The sequence below is a fragment of the Gopherus flavomarginatus genome, chromosome 5 (genome assembly GCF_025201925.1).
Source record: "Gopherus flavomarginatus isolate rGopFla2 chromosome 5, rGopFla2.mat.asm, whole genome shotgun sequence".
Lineage (NCBI taxonomy): Eukaryota > Metazoa > Chordata > Testudines > Testudinidae > Gopherus > Gopherus flavomarginatus.
In genome coordinates this window covers 99,929,119-99,950,973 of record NC_066621.1, presented here as the reverse complement: position 1 = coordinate 99,950,973, position 21,855 = coordinate 99,929,119, and the positions used below count along the sequence as shown (strand labels likewise).

At 46.1% G+C, this 21,855-nt stretch overlaps 1 protein-coding gene across 1 annotated transcript in view; it reads right to left on the bottom strand.

The window, feature by feature from the left end:
• CCDC9B (coiled-coil domain containing 9B) overlaps positions 1-21,855 on the bottom strand; it is a 159,322-nt gene that overhangs the window by 21,719 nt on the left and 115,748 nt on the right. Inside the window, exons 8-10 of the mRNA XM_050954829.1 lie at positions 18,766-18,827; positions 18,102-18,155; positions 17,382-17,487 (exon numbers count right to left, since the gene is read on the bottom strand). Coding sequence (XP_050810786.1) covers positions 17,382-17,487; positions 18,102-18,155; positions 18,766-18,827 — 222 coding nt within the window. The remainder of the gene's footprint in view (positions 1-17,381; positions 17,488-18,101; positions 18,156-18,765; positions 18,828-21,855) is intronic.

The window sequence follows — 21,855 nt, the reverse complement described above, 5'->3', positions numbered from 1 at the left end:
TTTCAATTTTTAATAGAAATGCAGGGTCTGCTGCCCCCTCCCCTCATTTAGAAAAAAGAGGAGAAGTATGCACACTGGCTTCATTCATCCCTGATGTAATTCTACTGGGGTAAATAAAGCCTCTAGCTGCTTGGTCTCTCTTGATAAATTTGGGCCAAAATACGAAAACTTAAAAGGCATTTTTTTAGGACATGCAGAGTCCCAAATTTTCAAAAGTGCATGCGCACAATTATAGTGACTGTGTGTGCAGTAATGATAATTGTGTGAGCAAATTATACTCAGGGACCCTGACCCTCAGTTAAACTAAAGCCACTTTACAGTACTCTGGTAGTGTGAAGCATTGGCAAAGCCAGCATAGGATATTTGGGTGAGCCCTGACTTCCAGTGGGCAGGCAATTACCGGGGAGGAAAGGGGGGTGGCTGTGAGAGCAGGAGGGATGGGGGCCCACCTCCTCCACCCCCTTCAGCTGGCCTTGCAGGGAGTGATAGATGGACCCTCTGGCCAAGGGATCCCCAAGGCCTCAGATGCACACCCAGCTCTGGGAGGAGATGCTGCTTTCCTGCGCTTCTGGCTCCCTTCCAGGTCCCACCACCCCACACCGGGCCTGGCTCCCCCAGGCAGTGGGCCTATCTTTTTTGAAGATCTCCTCTACGGCCGCCTGTTTGCTCGCCCTCCTCCCAGTGGCAGATTAGGTGGGAGCACAAGGGCTTGCTCCACTTTGCCCACCCGCCTGGCGCTCCATCTTAGGAGTGGAATCTGGACACAGGGGCTTGTTCCGCTCTGCCTGCCCACCTGGTTCTCCAGCCGGAGCACGGGGTCAGGGCAAGCCCCTGTGCCTTGACCCCTCTCCTTGGCTGGAGCACTGGGCAGGCAGAGCGGGACAAGCCCCTGCGCCCCAACCCCACTGCCTGGCAGGAGCGCTGGGCAGCAGTGGTGCTGGGACACTTTAAATAGTGGGGGGGTGCTGAAAGCCAGCCCTCTTACCCCTTCCCCCCCAGAGCTGGGGCTGGGAGAAGAGTCGTGTCTCCAGGAGGCGGGGGACCTAGAAGGGGTAAGGGAGCCAATGCTGGGACCACAGCTCAAGGAGGGTGTGGGGCCGGCAACAGGGATCCCGGGAGCAGAGCTCCACATAAAACCTGGGGGTGCTGCAGCACCCCCAGCACCCTTAGTTCCCGTGCCTATGCCAGGCAAGTTGGTGGAGTGGGGCAAGTGCTGGGGCCAGAGCAGAGCCAGGGCTGGGGGGTGGGCTTGGATGCTAAGTGGGTGGGCCATGACGTGAAGAGGCCTTAAAGTGGAAATCAATTATATTTATATCCATTTTAAGGCATTCTTGCATAACTAGAGTAGTAGAAAGTAGCCTTAATGTAAATGAGGACCAGAACTAAGTAGTCTCACAAGTTTGAGCCTAAAATGGTAGTTTAATTTCTCTCTTAGAGAGTCACAGCAGTAAAAACAATGACAAAGAAAATTTGTGTCAGTTATGTGAACCATGCACCTGGCTGGATGTAAGCTTTCACTGACTACTTTTCTCTCATGTGTTTGCTATGCATGTCACCTACTTGTCATAATATTAGTGAAATGGTCATAAAGTTACCATGGTGCAACCATAAAGGGTGGTTTCTCAGCAGCTATTGAGTTACTGTCCCAATGTGGATTTTGCTGAGATTAAGGCCTTGTCTACACTGCCACTTTACAGCGCTGCAACTCTCTCGCTCAGGGGTGTGAAAAAAACCCAACCCCTGAGCGCTGCAAGTTTCAGCGTTGTAAAGTGGCAGCGTTAGACAGTGCACAAGCACTGGGAGCCGCACTCCCAGCGCTGGTAGCTGCGCCCTTCATGGAGGTGTTTTTTTTACAGCACTAGGAAAGCTCTCTCCCAGCACTGGTGCCACGACTACACAGCCACATTAAAGTGCTGCCATGGCAGCGCTTTAACATTGCTCGTGAAGACATACCCTAAATGTCACAGCACTCAGATAGTAATGTGGCAAAGCACTTAAAAGCACTGAATCTGATGTCTTAGATGGTTTTGAATCAGACTCTAATGGAATTAAGTGGGAAATGTAGATGCATCCAATTTTTCATCCGAGTTACATCCATCCTTTAAATACTTGATTGTAAATTGAATCATCCAATACAACACTTGAGAGGCCATCTGATCTAGTACTTAGTGCACAGGCCAGAGAATGCTAAGTACTGGATTCTAATACTAGTTCTCCCACTGGCTTGCTGTGTGGCCTCACATAAGGCCCTAAGGCACACATTTGAAAAAAACAACCTCTAATCTGGAAGCAGCTATATAGGTAGCTTTCATCCCTATTTTATATATAGGGAAACCAAGGCAGTGAGTTTAAAGACTAAATTTAAGTGTGACCTCTAGCTTTTGGTGGCCATCTTTGGACACCTGTGATCTGATTGTCAGAGGTGAATCCACAGTGTCCTCAGCATCTCTGAAAATCTGGTCTTAAGTTCTAAAGATGGCCTCCAAAAACTGGAAAGCTCTTGGAAACTTTGGTCTGCAAGCTCTCTGCCTCAATTTCCTGATATATCGAACAGGGATAACAGCTCCTTACTTAGCTGCCTCTAAGGGGTATTTGTGCAGGTTCGGCCTTGTTTGTAAGCACTCTGCATTTAAAGCATGATATAGTCATTCTATTTTTTCATGCAAGCTGTAGTCCCCAACACTTCACACAATAAGATAAGTTACAAGGGCTAATGCTGCTCTTAGTTGCACGCATGCAACCCTTGTGGCTTTGTTGGGACACTTTGGGCATAATAGAGATTAGAGTTTGGCCCTGCTAGCTAGTGGTAAATACTGAAAAATAGCAGCCCAAACAAAAAACAAAAAACAAACAAAAAAAATGGAGAAGATAAATCAAGGCATTTTTCAGCTGTGTTTTGAAATTAGATGAGATACTCAAGAACAGCTGACTGGTCCTGAAGAAAGACAATGCAGAGGAGAAGGCTCTTGCAGCACCAGAGCCATGAGAGTTTGGAGGGACACAGAACAGGCCACCATGAGGTGAACAGAGAGCAGCAGGGGCAATGAAGAGGGAACTGGAATTAGACAAGAGCCATGAGGTAGGATGAAGGGCTAAAAACAAGAAGCACAATTCTGAACTGCTCCTGAAATGAACAGAGACCCAGCGGAGCTAGCTGGGGTTGTGGTGATGTTTCAACAGACAAATCCTTTGATTCCACATCATTAACATTCTCAGCTGGTAGGGCCAGATTAAGGTTATAAGGGGCCTAAGGCTAATGGGAGGGAAGGCCTAAGTATGAATTATATATTGCAAAAAAAAAAAAAATGAAGTCATCAAATATTTCTTTACATATTATTTATTTATGTAAAATTAACAAGTTTATTCTACTCTCACTTCTTCAAACAGGTACTTCTGAGTAAGAGGTAGCACGAGGGATGCTCTGCTGTCCTTCTCTTAGGCCTCCTTCCTCCTAAGTAGTGGAGTGCTCATCTGTATGAGGATGAACACTGCAGCATTCCCCATCCTGCTTCTATCCTGAGCTCTCCACATGGCACAGTGCAAAGCCAAGCCCTGCAGGTGTTTCCCCCAAGCTCTGGACTCCACACCACATACCCTATCTCACTCTGACAGCAGTCTGGGATGCAGCCAGCTTTTATTATGTACAAGAAAACCACTCAGGTGTAAAATCCACTGAAGCGGAGGCAGTAGTAGTGGGGAAATTGCATTGGGTGACATTGTATTTTAGGCTGTCTTGCTCTGACAGCTGCCTCCTAGTGTTGCCCTGGCTGAGGACAATGAATTACTGTTTTCACATTGAACCCAAAGACTATTTGCGGGATGATAGCCAGTTTGTGTAGTTAATCTCCGATGATTCACCACATCAGCCCATTCTGCACCAACCCCAAGCAGAATCATAGAATAGAATCATAGGAGTGGAAAGGACCTCAAGAGGTCATCTAGTCCGGTCGCCTGCAGTCATGGCAGGACTAAGTATTATCTGTGCTAGAATGTGTGATTAGCAGCTCTGACATGATGTTTTTAATCATGAGTTCTATGTGTACCAGCCCCCTACGGTTTGTATTTGTTTGCTTTAAGCTTTCTGTAAGAACACGGTAACAGCTAGAAGTGACACAGATTTTTAGATAGTTGCCCAGTCATAATATTTAGCACTTGTGTAGTATGTTAGCTGTGTGCAAACATTAAACAAACTTAATCTAAAGCCTTTCAGCTTTTGAATGACTAGGAGTTGACAAAACAGAGCTATTCCCTGTTGTGTTCTCTACCCCCCTGAACAAAAAGACTTCACTGAAAAGCAGCATCTTAAAAGAACCATTAAGGATCTTTCAGAAGAACAGTCCAACCAAGGCTGCTGTAGTGACACCCTTGTTACATCAGGTTTGGTGTTTAAGGCGGGTGTGGAATGAAGGGAAAGCTTCCTGTTTCGTTTTCATGTGTAAATCAAGCAGACCTTGCTTATTTTTTTTCCTTAAAGTGCTCAGAGTTTAGGGGAGGAAAGTGAATGAGCTTCTGCTTATACCAGGTGTGAAAAAGCAGAAGGGACCAAAATGTATTCTTGTGCAAAAATCTGTTCTCCCTGAGGTCAATAAGGCTACACAAATGTAACTGTCAGCAGGAACTAGCCTGTGTTCTCATTCCCTTCTCGAATCACACACATTCCTCCCTGATTGAACCTACCTCATTATCTCTAGCTTGCCTGTATATATATACCTGCCCCTGGAAATTTCCACTACATGCATCTGACTAAGTGGGTATTCACCCACAAAAGCTCATGCTCCTAAACGTCTGTTAGTTTATAAGGTGCCACAGGATTCTTTGCTGCTTTTACACATTCCAGGCTTACTCAACATTTTCCTCTTGGGAAAGAAGTTAGTTTGAGTTGGTGCAAACAAATGAGGACTAACGTCAGGTTTATTTAGCATTAAGCTTTTGGAATGAAACTCAAAAGAAATCAAATGTGAGGTACTTTTATGATGGATTGAACTGCAAATGGACCAAACCTGCCTTTAGCCTATTCAGTCAGTCTTTCTAGCATAGCCTGCTAAGAAGTGGATTGAAAATCCTTGAGGGTGAGGAGAGGGAGAAACCTACAACAGTTGCGTGTTGAGCTTCCTCCAGTGCTTTTGCAACCCCTTAAAGGTACAAAGCTGCATTGGCCTGTGGCACTAGGCTGAGCATAAGGAAAGAACTTCATTGCCTGTGCATCCCAGTACAGAAAAATACATCTTTGATTTTTAGTACAGTTCAATACAGTATTGAACACAGCACGTCATAAACCTGAAGCCCCTCAATGGAAGATACTGTAACATTTAAAGTGCAGGTATCCAGAATGTCTGGAGCTGGATAGAGCTGGATAGTGTGTGCAGGTGTTGCGCAAGTTTCCTACCCTACCACTCTGATACTGCCTCTTCCTCTCGCCATCCCCACAAACACACATAGAAGATGACAATGACAGGCACTAGGACCCAGGAGGCAGTGTCCTGGAGCTGCCTGCCAGCCTCAGTAGAGGAGAGGGACGGAGGGAGCCTCTTCCCTCCCTGACAGCTAAGCAGAGCTCAGAAGAAATAGGAGATGCAGGGAGCTCCGGGGTTGGAGGAGGACAGGACACAATTCCTGCTCTGCTACACCCACAATTCCTGCTCTCGCTACATCCACCCACAATTCCTGCTCTCGCTACACCCTCCTGTGGTAACTGGATTTGTAGTGTCCAGTCACCAGTGTTAACGGGATACCTGACAGTGTGTTCCTGCAATGCAGGGAGATGCAGACGGGAGGGAGCGGAAGCAGCAGGCTGCCAGCTGAGTTCCTTGCAAGCCACAGGGGCTGCTTTGCCTTTCCTGGTGGCAGGAGCACTCCCACAGGGCTGCATGAGCAAACTCACTCCCCCCTACTGCCCCATCCCAGCTGCACCTTCTGCCTGACCAGTGAGGCCTAAAAAATAGGAAGGCCTTAGGCTATAACCTTATTAGCCTAATGATTAATCTAGCCCTGCCAGCCGGAGGGTAGGGAATTAGCATCTATGCCACATGCTGCTGCTAGATGTTACAGTGGTCCCATTTTTTAGCTTAAAACAAATCTCATTTTCTCTACCTTGTAGCTGATAAGCAAGACGAAAAGTCCAGATTTACTGGAGCATTAAGTGAAAATGAAGAGATTGGGAGGAAGGGAAAAGAGCTGCAACGAGATAATAAGGATGAGAAAAAGGAAAAACAAACATAGTCATGTATTTGTAGGGATAATATCATGTAGGATCCAAATACCTTCAATCGCCCTGAATGAGATCCTGATATACCTACAGGAGCCCTAATTTCCTCTCTGAGATGCACTAGAATGCGATCAAGCCACTACATCTGAGTCAGAGAAACATACTTCCTCTCAAACCTGTTGTGAGAGAAGGAACAAGCTGTTAGAGGCTCTCAGGCTTGTTGGGACAGGGACTGCCACTACATTCTGTGTCTGGATGGTACCTACTGTAATAAGATGAGGCCTTGAAACATAAAGCCTTATCACAGGCCCGATATGAGGCCTAAGGCCTGAACTAAAGTAATGGTCAAGACTTTGCTAACACAAAGCAAAGTTAAGCTGTGAGCCAGAGGCAGGCCCTGCTCACAGAAGCTGGCAAGGAAAGGGCTGCTGCTGCAAAAAGAGATGTACCTAAAAGGTACTGGACACCAGAGATCAGAACATTCGCATACTTGTACATTCCACACAGATAACAAGGAACAGGCTGACCCATCCCAATGACAGGGCCAAAAGGGTACTATGATGGATGGAGTCAGGGCCGGCTCCAGGTTTTTTGCGGCCCCAAGCAAAAAAAAAAAAAAAAAAAAAAAAAAAAAGCCAGCCCTGGATAGAGTTGTTTTGTTCGAACCAACAAGTACAAGGTGAGAGGCAGCACCTTGCTAGGTAGAGGGGTTGCACCTCACTACATCAGGAGTGATATGTAACTTATTTGTACCTGTGTATAAGAATGCATCCCTGGGGCGATGTCTCTGTCCGGCCTAGGGGGCAGTGGAAAGTCCCGCAACTGACTGAGTCAGTCCATTACCAGGGGGCACATATGTACTAGCTAGCAGCACCTTGGATATCTAATCTGGGGAGCTAGAGACTGTGTTTCTCTTCAGCAATAAACCTGGCCCGGGTGCCTTTGTACTTTAACAGAGTCTGTGGTCATTGGGGTTTCTCTCGGGGTCTGCTGTGTCAGCTACTTGCACAAAGCCGGGGCAGCACACAGAGGGAACACACGCACGCAACCGACTGACATCAACACTGAATAGAGCAGAGCACCACACCGGTAGCGTCTGACAACACCTACCACAATGGTGTCCTTGCTCATGACTAGGGATCCTAGCTTCTACAATAATACAAAAAAGGAATAATAATGACAGGCCAAATATACTCGTTGAAGCACATGCTTTGAACCCTTCATCAGAAGGTTCTAAAAACTGTGCTGCATAAACTAGCTGAGGTTTGGAGGCCCAAAAAGGAGGGTGGGGCAGAAGAACAAAGAAGGGTTTATGGGGAATGCTATCACCACAGGGAAGATGTTTTTGCTTGAAAACCTTCACAGAACAGCCTTGTTTTGATTCTGCCACTGATTGAGCTGAATCCGTGTGAATGTGCAAACTGGTTGAAGCCCAATGCTCAGGAATGACAACCTGCTGTTTCAATGCTCAGAAGGCCTGGGCTGCCGCGAAATGAATGCCCAGCAGTGTGCAGGCATTACACACCCACCAGTGACCGCATCACGTATAACAGGAATAATTATTTCCTTAAGACCAAAGCAGTGGTAGTGGACTTCTAAAAAGCACAGCCAGACCATCATAGGAGATGTCCCAGACACAAAGGATCTTAGCTTGTTTGGATCGCTGTTCATAAGTGGGGCTCTGGTAGCGCAAGTTAACGCTATATTTTTACAAGCCTTTATAAGGTACCTGTCACCTGGTACAACTCTACATAGTTAAGAATGGTACCATGCATCATGTCCCCAAAGCAGGGAGCATGTCCTCTGCAAAAACTGACCCATCTTCCTTGGAAGCATCAGAAGAGGCAAAAAGCCTGCTCTGGTGTGAGAAGATTCCCAGGCTTGCTGTTGGTGGGAAGCAAGAACCAAGATGTTCTGCAGCTCACTCGAAAACTGGCCAATTTCAGGCTCATCCGTATATGCACCGGGATAAGATTCCAGAGATAAGGACCTGACACTGGGAACACACCCTTGCTTCTGTGAACTTTAGCCTTGTGACAGATAGCAGGAATGCTGTGGCTGAGCACAAGCCTGACTGTATGGAAACAAAAGACACTATCTCTAACTAAATGGTCCAGGAACCAGTTAAAGCTTTATGGTTACTAACCAGCACCTTGAATCAGGGCCAGCTTTATGAATGGCGGGGCCCCAATTTGAATACCTGGCAGTCATCTGGGGCTCTGTAGAACTTTGGCAGCAGGGAGTCTGCTTCGGACCCCCCCGCGGCCTCCCCACTGCCGCCAGGTGAGTAAAAAAATAAAAATAAAAATCACGTAAGGTGTGGGGCCTGATTCCAGAGAATCGGGGGACTCGGCTTAAAGCCAGCCCTGCCCTGAATTTCAAACCTCATGCTTCAGGGCTAAAGCCAGTCTCCTCCAACTATCAGAGATCAAGAGGAGATCTACAGTGGGTTGGGGGGCAGATTATCCCACCTGTGCCTACTGCAGTATGGCCATTGCTATGTTCCAGCCAGCATGGAGCATTGTATAACATGCTGTTGTCAGTCTGCCCTATCTCAAATGGAAACAAATAACGCTCCTTGTTAATTCCAATAAGCAGCTCAAGAACTTGGACTGCTTTTTAGTGCATAGCATTTTAATGATAATTACATACAAAACTAATTATACAGAGCCTAATTTTATTGCTAAAATATCTATCAGACAAGAATACATCAACTACTTAGCTCACTGCCTAGGAACCAACTAAAATTAGGCTGTATTAAAGATTAAACATTTGGAGGGGATGAGGCCTAATGTTGTTAGGTTTTTCTAACATCGTCATTCTTCCTAAACCAGCTCCTTATATCTCACTGATTGGGAGCAGGGAGAGAGCACAGAGAAGGCATGGACCAGAATCAGCGCAGCCAACACTTGGCAGATAAACCACTTGCTGATGAATTTACTTCATGGTTCCCATCATCTTGGCTGCATTTGCCTTTCCCAGAATGGCCCAGAGGCATATCCTAGCCTTCTCTCCATGGGAAAAGTGGTGCATAGCCAAAGATGTGAAACTGAGCTTTGACCAAAATAAACCACCCTTCCCTGTGTATGTAGCTGTTTAGGAAGCCGTTCTGCCCCTCTGTATCTCCAGACCCTTAGGAGCAGCAGCAATACAGCTGTCAGTCATCTCACAGCATTTTATTCATGAGGCATTAGACTGTTTCAAAAGGCAAAGTGCACCTGCAATTCATCCCTCCCAGCCAATCGTCCAGAATATGAGCTCCAGAGCAGTTGTCAGGGGTCTTTTATGTGACTCTTTGAGGCACTTATCCCAAGCAGATGTGATTCCTAAGCAAGTACCCCGAGCCCAGTCCCATCCCAGCACCTCTTAGCAGACATCATTCTAGAGAATAGGGTGGGAGGCCCAGGCTAAGGAGAATTCACAGCTACTGCATGCTCAGCAAACTTAAACTACCCATTCGCAATCCCATTCTCACAAAAAGTCCTGAAAACTAGCAGATTCTAAAGAGAAGGAGGAATAAAAGAAGACAGAAGAAAGGAAATCATTTTTATAATGGCTCAGCTCACATTCCCAGGGCAGCCCAGCCAGGGAAAACACAATTTGTTTGTTCTGTTCAGTTTCCTAGAGTAGCTGCTCTTGGGGGACTTATGTACATCTCCCTTAGCAAGACACAGCCTGTTCTTGGAACAAGAAGTTGTCCAGCAAACTCTCCAGAGGTGGGGGCTGTTAGTGTGTTTATTTTCAAGGAATGGATCATGGTCCATTATAAAACAAGTTTTGGACACTCGGCTTGGCGTGCAGTTCTGAGCAGTGATACTTACTTAACTGCTGAAGTGCTGGAGGAACCAGGGATGGTGTTTCTGGAGCTCGTAATCTTTCCTCTGATTCAGGGCTGAACCAACAACCCAGTTAGAGTGACCACCTTGTCAAAAGGCAAAAGCAGGACACACACAGGAGCCCTGTCCCCTCCATGGCTCTGCCCCTGCTCCTCCTCTCCTCTTCCCCTGAGGCCCCCACCCCTTGTCCAGACTGGAAGAGCCAGGCCATGGTAAGAGCTATCCAGGGAGCCCAGGCTGCTGTGGGTAGCACCGCCCCTCCACTTGCCCTGAGCAGGGAGTCAGAGGGCCTGGGAGCCCCCCGGTGCACGCTGCCCAGGGCAGGTGGTGGGTCCGGGGCTCCCCACAGTAACCTGGACTTCCTGGGCAGCTCTTACCATGGCCCAGCTCCAGCTTCTGACCTGGCCAGGGGCATGGTATTTTGGGGGGGAGGGAGGGAGGAGAAGGGGCAGGGCTTCATGGTGGTGGGGAAATGCCACCTCACCTCTGTAAAAAAGACATTATAAATAGTCTCTGTATTAAGGTGACAATATACAGGGTCAATTGCTTAAAGGAAAAAAATGAATAAACAGCCTTATCCAAAAAGAATACAATTTAAAACATTCCAGCAACTACACACATGTAAATACAAAGAAAACAATATAAACCTATTGTCTTACTATCCTTGTACTTACAACTTGGAAACAGCAGATTAGAAAGCCAGGAGATAGAAAGATCACTCTCAGAGACGAGAAAAGGAACATACCAAGAACAAAGGACCCAGAATATCCACAGCTACTCTCTGAAATGGGACCTCAATTATAGGGAGTGGCTGGAGAAGGGCCTTGACCCGGTCTTGGGGTTTTCCCACTCTTTGGCATACCTCACAAGACCGGACATACTTGGCAACGTCCTTGCCCATCCCCTCCCAGTGGAAGGACTTCCCCAATCTGTCTTTGGTTCTGTTCACCCTAGCATGGCCACTGGAATGATCATGGGCTAAGCTTAAGAGCTTCCCCCGGTACTTAGTTGGCACCACCAACTGTTTTTGTGGCTGCCATTCTTCCCGGTGTCCACCAGAAAGAATCTCCTTGTATAAAAGTCCTTGGTCTATAACAAACTGGGATCGGTGAGAAGAGCTGAGAGGCGGTGGGGTGCTCCGTGCCGCCGCCCAAGCTTTCTGAAGGCTGTCATCTGCTTCCTGCTCAGTCTGGAACTGTTCCCTTGAGGCTGGGGTCACCAGTTCTTCCTCAGACTGTGGACTTGGGCTTGGTCCCTCTGGAAGCGATGTAGATGATGGGGTTGTTTCCGTTGCTGGTGAACCGCTCTTCGCTGGTGCACCTGATGGTATTTCAGGCTCTGGCTGAGCCTTTTGGGTATGGCTGTCTGTTGCTTCTGCCAGTTCCGGCTCGCTGGCGCCCTCTGGTGTTGAGTTTGAAGATGTGGTTGCAATTGCTGGTGCTGGCTGCTGTTCCAGTTCCGGGCCTGGGACTGGAGGTGCTGTGGCTGTTTCAGTGGTTGGCATGGAATCCGGGTCCACTACCTCTGTCTGGGTCTCTGGTAACACAGACGGGGCGTCTGTGGACGGCTCAGGAACAGGAATGAGTCTGGAAGCTTGCCTGGTTTGGCTACGTGTAACCATTCCCACTCTCTTGGCCCACTTCACCTGGTTGGCCAAGTCTTCCCCCGGTAGCATGGGGATGGAATAATTGTCATAGACTGCAAAAATCCACATTCCTGACCAGCCTTTGTACTGGACAGGCAGTTTAGCTGTAGGCAAGTCTACAGCTTGTGACATGAAGGGGTAAATTGTCACTTGGTCCTTTGGGTTGATGAATTTGGGGTCGACGAAGGATTGGTGGATAGCTGACACTTGTGCCCCCGTGTCTCTCCAAGCAGTAACCTTCTTTCCGCCCACTCTCAAATTTTCCCTTCGCTCCAAGGGTATTTGAGAGGCATCTGGGCCGGGGGATCTTTTGGGTGATGGTGGTGTAATGACTTGCACCCGGTTGGGGTTCTTTGTGCCGTTGGCCTTTATATGTCCCAGTTCATTACACTTAAAGCATCTTCCAGCTGACTGGTCACTGGGTCGAGGTGAGTTACTGGAGACTGGTGAGGTGGAAGAATAGGGTGTCTGTGGCTTTCCTTGGGTTGTAGGTGGGGTCTTTGGCTGCCCTCGGTTGTAGGATTTATTGTCGGTGTGCCCTCTGGGGTCTTCGTTCCCCTTGACAGTAGCTTTCTTGCTTTCTGCCACTTCCATCCATCTGGCTCCAATCTCCCCCACCTCGGTGAGATTTTTGGGTTCTCCATCTTGTATGTACCGTGCTATGTCCTCAGGAACACCATCCAAGAACTGCTCCATTTGTATGAGGAGGTGCAGTTCGTCTATGGATTTAACATTGGTTCCTGATATCCAGGCCTCATAATTCTTTCCAACGTAGTAGGCATGTTTGGGAAATGACACATCTGGTTTCCACTTTTGGGTTCTGAAACACCGACGGGCATGATCCGGGGTTATCCCCATTCTGTATCTGGCCTTGGTTTGAAAAAGTTTATAGTCGTTCATTTTCTCCTTAGGCATTTCATCTGCCACCTCTGCTAAAGGTCCACTGAGCTGTGGCCTCAATTCTACCATGTACTGGTCTTCAGGGATGCTGTACCCAAGACAGGCTCTTTCAAAATTTTCTAAGAAGGCCTCGGTGTCATCACCTGCCTTGTAGGTGGGAAATTTCCTGTGCTGTGGAACAATCATTGGCGCAGGGTTGTTAGGATTGGTTGTGTTTTGTTGCTTAGCCTTTTCTAATTCCATGGCCTGTCGGTGGGTCTCCCTCTGGAGTTCTATCTGTCTTCTGTGGGCTGCCTCTTCTTCTTCTTGTTTTCTTTTGTGGGCTGCCTTTTGGCTGCTTGTTCTCTTTTGTAGGCTGCCAGTTTGATGTTTTCTTCCTTTTCTTTCAGCTCCACCTCTTTTTCTGTTTTTTCCAGTTGTCGCCTGGGGTCTGCTTCTTTGATTTGTTCCTCTGCCTCCCTTTTCTCCCTGGAAGTCATGGTTCCTGTTTTCTTGTGTTGGGGTGCCCTCTGGTGTTTATTGTCTGAACTTCAGGCTCTCCGTAGTCCCCTGGGATTTGCCTAGCAACAGTGCCTTTTTTTTTCTTCCTCTTGCTAATCTTTTAAATGTAAAGTAAACCAGAAAAACCACTTTATTTGCATGTGTATTGTGCTGGGTACTTGACTCTCAATCGGAGTGCTATTGTCTAACAAAATCCCCTTTGTCATAGCTTGATAGTTCCTTGCTTAATATGCAAGCTACTGCCAGGAGAGAACAGAAAAAAAATTTCTCTCTGGTTCATTTTAAAACCAAACCCTCTCTGCTTAGAAGCCCCTAGCAGAGAAAAGAAAAATATAATATTCCTACTGGCTTCTGGATTCTCTCTTTCCCACAACGCTGCACACCATGTCATAACATTTCTTCCCAGATCTGGACCTTAGCGTCCAAAATATGGGTGTTAGCATGAAAACCTCCAAGCTTAGTTACCAGCTTGGACCTGGTATCGCTGCCACCAGCTAGGAATTATACAGTGCCTAGCTCACTGTGGTCTCCCCAAAACCTTCCCTGGGAGACCCCCAGACTCAGATGCCTTGAGTCTTACAACAAAGGGAAATAACCCCCTCCCCTTGTTTCCTTGTTACTTCCTCCCAGGCTCTCCTCCCTGGACGACCCTAGGAGATTCCCTGCTTCCAGTCCTGGAAACACAAGTACCGAGAGATCGAATCTCTCTTCCCCCTCACCCAGAGGGTATGCAAAGTCAGGCTTAGTAAATCTAACACAAAGAGATTTCCCCCCTGATTTCTTCCTCACACCAATTCCCTGGTGAGCTGCAGACTCAATTCCCGGGAGTTCCCACTAAAGAAAAACTCCAACAGGTCTTAAAAAGAAAGCTTTATATAAAAAGAAAGAAAAATACATTAAAAATAGTCTCTGTATTAAGGTGACAATATACAGGGTCAATTGGTTAAAAGAAAAAAATGAATAAACAGCCTTATCCAAAAAGAATACAATTTAAAACATTCCAGCAACTACACAAATGTAAATACAAAGAAAACAATATAAACCTATTGTCTTACTATCCTTGTACTTACAACTTGGAAACAGCAGATTAGAAAGCCAGGAGATAGAAAGATCACTCTCAGAGACGAGAAAAGGAACAGACCAAGAACAAAGGACCCACACCCAAAACTTCCCTCCACCCAGATTTGAAAAAGTCTTGTTTCCTGATTGGTCCTCTGGTCAGGTGTTTCAGGTTACTGTTGTTACCCCTTTACAGGTAAAAGAACATTAACCCTTAGCTATCTGTTTATGACAACCCCCAACACACACTGGGAAGAGGCTGGTGCTGCCCCTGAGCCTCAGGCAGGCATGGAGCAGCACCACAGGGAATCCAGGACAAATGCTGTCCTGGAGTCATTCAGCTCGGGACCGGCACCTGAACTCTGCATTTCTAGACTGTCCCACCCATCGGGATGGGTGGTCACCCTAACCCCAGTATGGTGTCGGGGACACTGTGTTGTGAAAGTGCTGTCTTTCATATGAGATGGAAAACTAAGGTCATGACCACCTGTGGTTATAAGTCCATAGTACCTTCATTCTCACAACAGCAGGGGTGCTAGCCCCAGTGCCCTTGTCAGTTGAGTAATTACTGTATCCATCTGAAACTACTGGGGAAATTTAGAGAGGTCAAATGTAGTCTCCTTTGCTTCCTGTTATACACTGTTGGGTACTCCACCCTAGAGGTGGCTGAAGTTCATTGGGTGAAGTAATTCCTGTGCATATATTACAGATGGCCTTAAATCACACACTTCAAGTTTGGAGTTGTTCAGATCTGGGAATCTGGTTTGGGTCTGTGGGGGCTTGAGCATTAGGAAGTGGGGTGACATTGGGTAGTTACTTTCCCTTTTGAGGTCAAGAACTGTCTGTGTGGCAGAGTTGCATGGCACCTTTTGTTTTGGAAACAGCTGCTACTGTGGCTGACTGGAGATGGAACCTCAGAATGAAGTGGGGCTTAATGTAGCTTATAAATAAAGACTGTGATAACTTGATAATTTTTTGCTGTTGATGTTATTCTTACCCAATTAATGTTTTGTAATTAACTTAAGATGTAATTAGCTGATTGGATTTGAGGAGACATAACAGGACCCATCTCTCTGTTATAAATGTATGCCAACACAAAATGCAATTAACATAGAGTTACGGTTGCTCGAATGTCTTTCCTCACAATGCAGAAACTAAAAAGCAAGGAAATTGTAAGTTAAAACAGTCATATACAAGACAATGCCAGTCCCACTAGCATCATGACATGTCACCATACTTCACATGATCAGCCTCTCTAACACATTCAGTTTCAATTCAAGAGTGCTATCACCTTCAGTGCACATATCAGGAAATGAATACTATACAGCAAGGTGCCAGCTTACCAACGTGTAACATATTGTAGGCGTACATAGGAAACATACCTGTTTATGCATCAGTGTAGCTGTGTGTTTGTTGCATGACTGACCTGATTATTTTAAAGACACACTGTAAACATATAGTAGAATTTTGTTTGTGTTAAGTGTTGGGTATATAATCAACTAAGACTTCTCTTGTTGGCTAGTACACAGTATGATTGTAGTCTGAAGATTAGAATTGTTATTAAACTGTTAGGTAGCGTAGCACTGGAAGCCTGGAGTTTGCCTTGAAGTTTGCCAAATTTGGAAGCTAAACTGAATCATTAAAGTATAAAACAGACGTGGCTAGCTGGATTCTTCTCTCCCTTACGCCAGTGTAATCAATAGATGTTTCACTGCAGTCAGTGGAAATAGATCAGAGCAAAACGGTTGAAATAGGCGAATAAGGCCCAGGGATTTTAGTCCTGCTTATCTCAATGCGATCTTAACTCTGCAGTTACGAGCAATGTCTCCTTGATGGATACCATTTTGTGTTGTACCTCTAAGAAGCTCAGGACAAAACTTGCAACCCAGGGGGAGTAGAGGCTAAGATAGCTGTAAGCAGCTTCATGCCCTTTTTGATTTTGAGGATTTCTGCAGCTTGGGGTAGTGCCCTGTGAGGTGTTTATGGGTAGCAGCATTATCTGAAATCTTTACGTAGTATGGCCCTGCGTCTCCCAACATGCCCTTCACACAGCTGGGCTCCCTATCCTTAGAGCACCCTGGCTTGTTTTACTAACTGAGGTTGTTTCAAAGAGCAGTATGCCAAAGCACACTATGGAACTTGTAGTGCACAGCAGCAGGACCCCAGGGCAACGTAGTCTGAGGCAGGCTAGTGCACTGTAGATTTACACCCTGGCTGGCTCTGCACTAAGTCTCCTTGTAGACAAGCCCAATGTGCCTGTGCTGGAGAATTCTGCCCTGGCTCAATCAGGGCTTTTATTGTCCCTTTACACTACTCCAATCACATACAAGGGGTTGGGCTGAGCTGAGGGGAGAGTCCCTCTCAATATTTTTAAATACAACATGTATATATACATATTCTTAGAAGTTGCTGAGTGCTAGGGGACGGTCTCTAGAAGGAGTTAGTCATACTAATTACTAGCTACTCCCTTGGGAACAATCTCAGGAGGCCTGCTCCCTAGGCCAGCAAAGCCAGAAAACAGGAGAGGACATGTTCAGCAGGCTGGGGGCAGGGCCGGCTCCAGGCACCAGCATTCCAAGCTGGTGCTTGGGGTGGCATTTTGCAAGGGGCGGCAGTCCCTGTTGTTTTGCCCCCAAGCAGGGCACCGAAATGCCACCACGGACAGCGGGGGCAGTCCGTATGCCCTTAGGGCGGCAGGGGCGTTTCCGCGGCGGCGGCAATTCGACAGCAGCTTCTATGTTTAGCTATCCATGGTGGCTTCAGCTAAACATAGAAGCTGCTGCCGAATTGCTGCCGCCGCGGAAACACGCCTGCCGCCCTAAGGGCACATGGACTGCCCCCGCCGCCTGCGATGGCAATTCAGCGCGCTGCTTGGGGCGGCGAAAACTATAGAGCCGGCCCTGGCTGGGGGTTGGGAGTGGGCAAGTATTGCCCAGTCTGTCAGGACTCGTTTGTCTGATCTATCAGTTATTTGTGCCCCATCAATGAATATTGTGCAGCTGGCATGTGAGGGAGACACAACCCTTCTATAGGGAGCCCACGTCTCTCACTGGATGTCCCACCAGGCTCTGTCACAAAAATGGAGATGCAATTCTAATGATGTAATCCCTGGCCTGAAGCACTCCCCATGGATCGTAGCAGCTGTCATTCCAAATGAAGCAAGGAACTCCACAGCAAGACCTCTAGCAATGGTTACAAAATGGTTTCCATAATGTCCTGCTTACTGTCCTCCTACCTTCTGGCTCTGCCAGTCAGTCTATCCTTTCCTCTGGCTTTACTGCTCACAACTGGTACTGTTTTGGAAACAGGCTCACTTGTGTTCGTAGTGCTTTGTCCTCCACCTGAAAGACAGGATGTACAAAGAGCTTGGGGCTAATATATCCAGCAGTTGGTTTGCCCTGGAAACTGGCACTGTCCTAGCACCTCTCCTCCTACAACTCTGCTGCCTGGCATTGAGCTAAGGGATAGCAGAAAGTCATAGCAGTAAAGTCTGTCTGGTGGTTTTATGCTCTGTACTCACGCAGTGAGGGCCAGACTCATTTTATCACCAGAGTTTGTGCATGTATTTCCTAAAGAAGGGGGCTATGTGGGAGGGGAGGAAAATATAAAGCTGCAAAGCCAAAATTCCCCCTGACCACAATCCCCCATTATCTCTGTTTTAGTTTAGTGTCACTTAGCTACCACACTGCCCCGCAGGATCCTTCTGCAGGTGTCAGTCCCATTACAGAGAGGGATAAGGAACATGGCTAAAAGAGGCAGCCACTAGGAAAATGCAATCTGAAGCATGCATGGACCTTGTATTCCCAGGTCTCCTTATATCCAACATGTCCACTATTGAGACGGTACTCCAGCCCCAACTCCCACCTGCATAGAATTCCCTCACTGAGACCCTGGACCGCTAATGAGAGTGAGCGCTCAGTAGTTCAACTTAAGGCCAGTCACGGGCTCTACTCACCTCTCCCTTCAGAAGGAAAGGACCTGTGCTGGAATTTCCTGGCATTTCTTCCCCCTGAACGGACACAGCATGCACAAAAAGGCAGTAGGGTTATATAATGAAAGCACAATGGAGAGCATGTTATTCATGTAATGTGTTCTAGCAGCAAAGCCTCACTCCCTCAGTATATCTCCTGAGAATGGGAACTGTGGTGGATTTATCCTAATTAAGAAGCTGGCATGTGCCCCTGGGAGCACAGATGATGAGCTGCAGGAGAACTTGGCAATATGACTCCTTGTGAAACTAGCACTTGGGAAAGGAGCCAATTCTAAGCTTCTCTCTATGCTATAACATCATAAAGAGCAGAGAGTTCAAGGGCTAGATCCTCAAAGGCATTTCAGTGCTCAACACTCATTGAGAATCTGAGCCCAAGTTATTGAATTAGTCACAGCTGCACTCTGGGGAACGGAGAGTAGTGAGACTACACACACAATTCAGATCCACTGAGTACTCTGTAAAGCGGAGAGTGCTAAGACCTATGTACTGATTTTAGAGCCATTTCTGTGCAGGCCTGATGGATAGGAAAGCATCCCAGGACTGGATCTTTCACACCTGACATGGACCAGTGAGTCACATGTTCATGGCTAACAAAAGTCAAAATAGGAGTAGTGTCTCCCTTTCTCACCTTTCTTACTGCTGAGATTATCCAAGACTGGCTCCCCATCCTTAGTAAAGTCCTCCTCAAACCTGCAAGTAAAAACAGGCCATTGTCAGTACAAACCCACGCAATTCAATAAGCAAGCAGCAGGCAGATCTACGCTCAAAAGTGAAGTCAACCCAGCTATATTGCTCAGAAGTATAAAAAATCCACACCTGAGTGGCATAATTAAGATGACCTATCCCCCTAATTCTTCTGTTGACCTAGCTTCCCTCTCTTGGGAAGGTGCTAACAGACCTTAAAGTCTATGAGCACCCCGCCCGTCACTGTAGTGAGTGGCTACACTGAAGTACTGAAATACTTCAGCAGCTCAGCTGCAAGTGTTGACTAGCACCTAGAGAAGCCATATCCACCAATCACATACACTTCCACCGCAAAGGAGAACTTCAAAAGGCACATTTTACTGAGCACATTACTTACCTCAAAGGAGACCTAAAGATCTTATACCCACAACAGACCATCTTGTATTCTGTATATGACACATGTATTACAGGGAAACTATTTTAGGAATCTATTGGAGATGTCAAGATTTTAATCAGGATTTTTTTTTGTATCATCCACCTGTAAAGCCAGGTGCCCTTGTTCTCATGAGCCCAATTATGCAAGGTGCAGGGGAGAGCCACACAAACTACTAAAAATGACCTAAAATTGTTCTCTAGGAACATAGGGTTTGTCATACTAGATCAGAGAAGTAACCCATCTAGTTCAATAGTCTCTGACAATAAACTTAAAAGGTTACAATATCGTGGGCTCCTCCTGGCGGTGCCTCCAGTTAGGAAGCTGGGAATTTCTCCTTTCCATTGGTATAAAGTACCCGATTCTATCCCCATACAGCTGGAAGATACTGGACATTAAAGCTGTGATATCTTTATGTATAGAAAGCCTATTATTGACCTGTGTGATGTTATGAGTGTAATATAATATCTCACTGAAAGGTGACAGGGCCAGAAAGAGTTAATTAACTCACAGACTGACCTGACCCATGGCTGAACTTCAGAGACTGGTTAGGAAGATATGTAAATGAATAGAGCTTTGAAATGCAAGCCTGCATTGTTAGAGATAGAAGGGTAGATGTTTGCTTACATCACAAGACCTGAGCAAACAAGTCTTGTCTATTACCATGGCTTTGATTCAACGATCAAAAAAGGAGTAGTGATATTTAGGAAGTGAAATAGTATTATTGTCTATATGTTTCTTTGACGGTTGTGGTAACCTGTATCTGAACTGTTTAATGGATAAACTATCCTGTGCTAATTGCCATGATGTTTGAGAGAAGGAGAGTTAAGCCTATTGTTTTCTCAGGCCAAAAGACTGCAGGAAAGATATAAAAACCCTGGGACTTGATCCTTCTTCATCTCAGATCTGCTTTGGGTTTCAAGAAGGGGAAACCCTGAGCCATAAGGATTGAGATCACCAGTCACTGATGGACATTGGACTATAACCTATGGACTATTTCTAAAAGGACTTTTGGCAACTACAAGCTCATCTTTGCTATGTATCTGAACCTCAAGAATTGAATACAAGTCTGTACGTATATTGATCTTTTAACCAACACACTCTCTCTTTTCTTTTTTAATAAATTTTAGTTTAGTTTATTAAGGATTGGCTATAAGTATGTATTTGGGATAAGATCTAAGTTTTATATTGACCTAGGGCTGTGGCTGGTCCTTTGGGATCAGAAGAACCTTTTCTTTTATATGAAGAGATAAGATTTTCAGTAATCATAATATGTTTGACATGAGTGTCTGGATGGAGGCCTGAGGCTGGGCACTTTAAGGGAACTGCGTTGTTTGGACTTCCAAGTAACCAGTGAGGTAATACAGAAGCTGTTTTGTGCTGGCTTGGCAAATCTAAAGTATTGGAATATCCACCAGCTTTTGGGGTTTGTCTGCCCCATTCTGTTTGCAATTCACCCTAATTGAGTGACCTCAGCTGGCTCCCACTGGCAGCATCATTACAACCTGTCTGAATATTAATTAGGCCTCAAGCCAGGGTAATTTTGGGCGTGGAAGTTCCACATTTGGGGGAGACAGAGGAAACAAATCTATGGCAGACTGAGGGTTTGTTTTTAATTGTTTCATTTTAAAGACCTCCATCTTACATGACAGTGTCACAAGACAGCTGAAATAATATAATCACTGAAATCTTAGAGGTAAAAAGAGCCCTCCAACTCCTCCAGGGGGTAAAATGTAACAAATTTGCTAGCCATCTCTTTTATCCTGGCAGGGAGACTTTATTTTAAAAAGGTGAGAGCCTGTTGGAAGCTGTTTGGTGACTTGGAACATTACAGCAAGTCCCAGGGAGATGGGTTAGTGAGCAGAGTACAGGTGAAATTGTCAAGGGTGCATGATAAATGAATTTATCATATGGCTTTCTACAGTGTATATAGGACACCTGCTGAAATAGTGAATGGTAAAAAACTTCTCTGTGGGATCTTTCTTGCCAAAAGCTTTCTGCCCTGTGCACAGTTCTACCCCCAGAAGCTCGCCACCTATTACATATAATAAATAAAGTAATAAGTATTAATTTTTCATAGAACTTTCTGTTTGAGGATCTCAAAGTACTTTACTAATGTTAATAAATGGAGCCTCACCAACTGGCTGTGAGTTAGATGAGTATTATCCCTGTTTTACAAATGGGTCAACTGAGGTACAGAAAGGTTAAGAGTCATATTTTCAGAGGTGTTATAAACCCACAGCTCCCAATGCATCTCTGCAAAATCAAGCTTTAAGTGACTTTCTCAAGATCACATGGGAAGTTTGTGGTAGAGGTGGGAACAGAACTGAGATCTGCTAGCTACCCATTCTAAGACTTAGCCAAAGGACCATCCCCCATACCTGTCCTGTAAAAGCCCTCTGTATAGTGCATGATGTGAGTCTGGCATCAGGAAAACCGCTCTGTCTAGAGCAGAGGTTGGTAACCTTTCAGAAGTGGTGTGTCGAGTCTTCATTTATTCACTCTAATTTAAGGTTTCGTGTGTCGGTAATACATTTTAATGTTTTTTAGAAGGTCTCTCTCTACAAGTCTATATATTATATAACTTATCTAGTGTTGTAT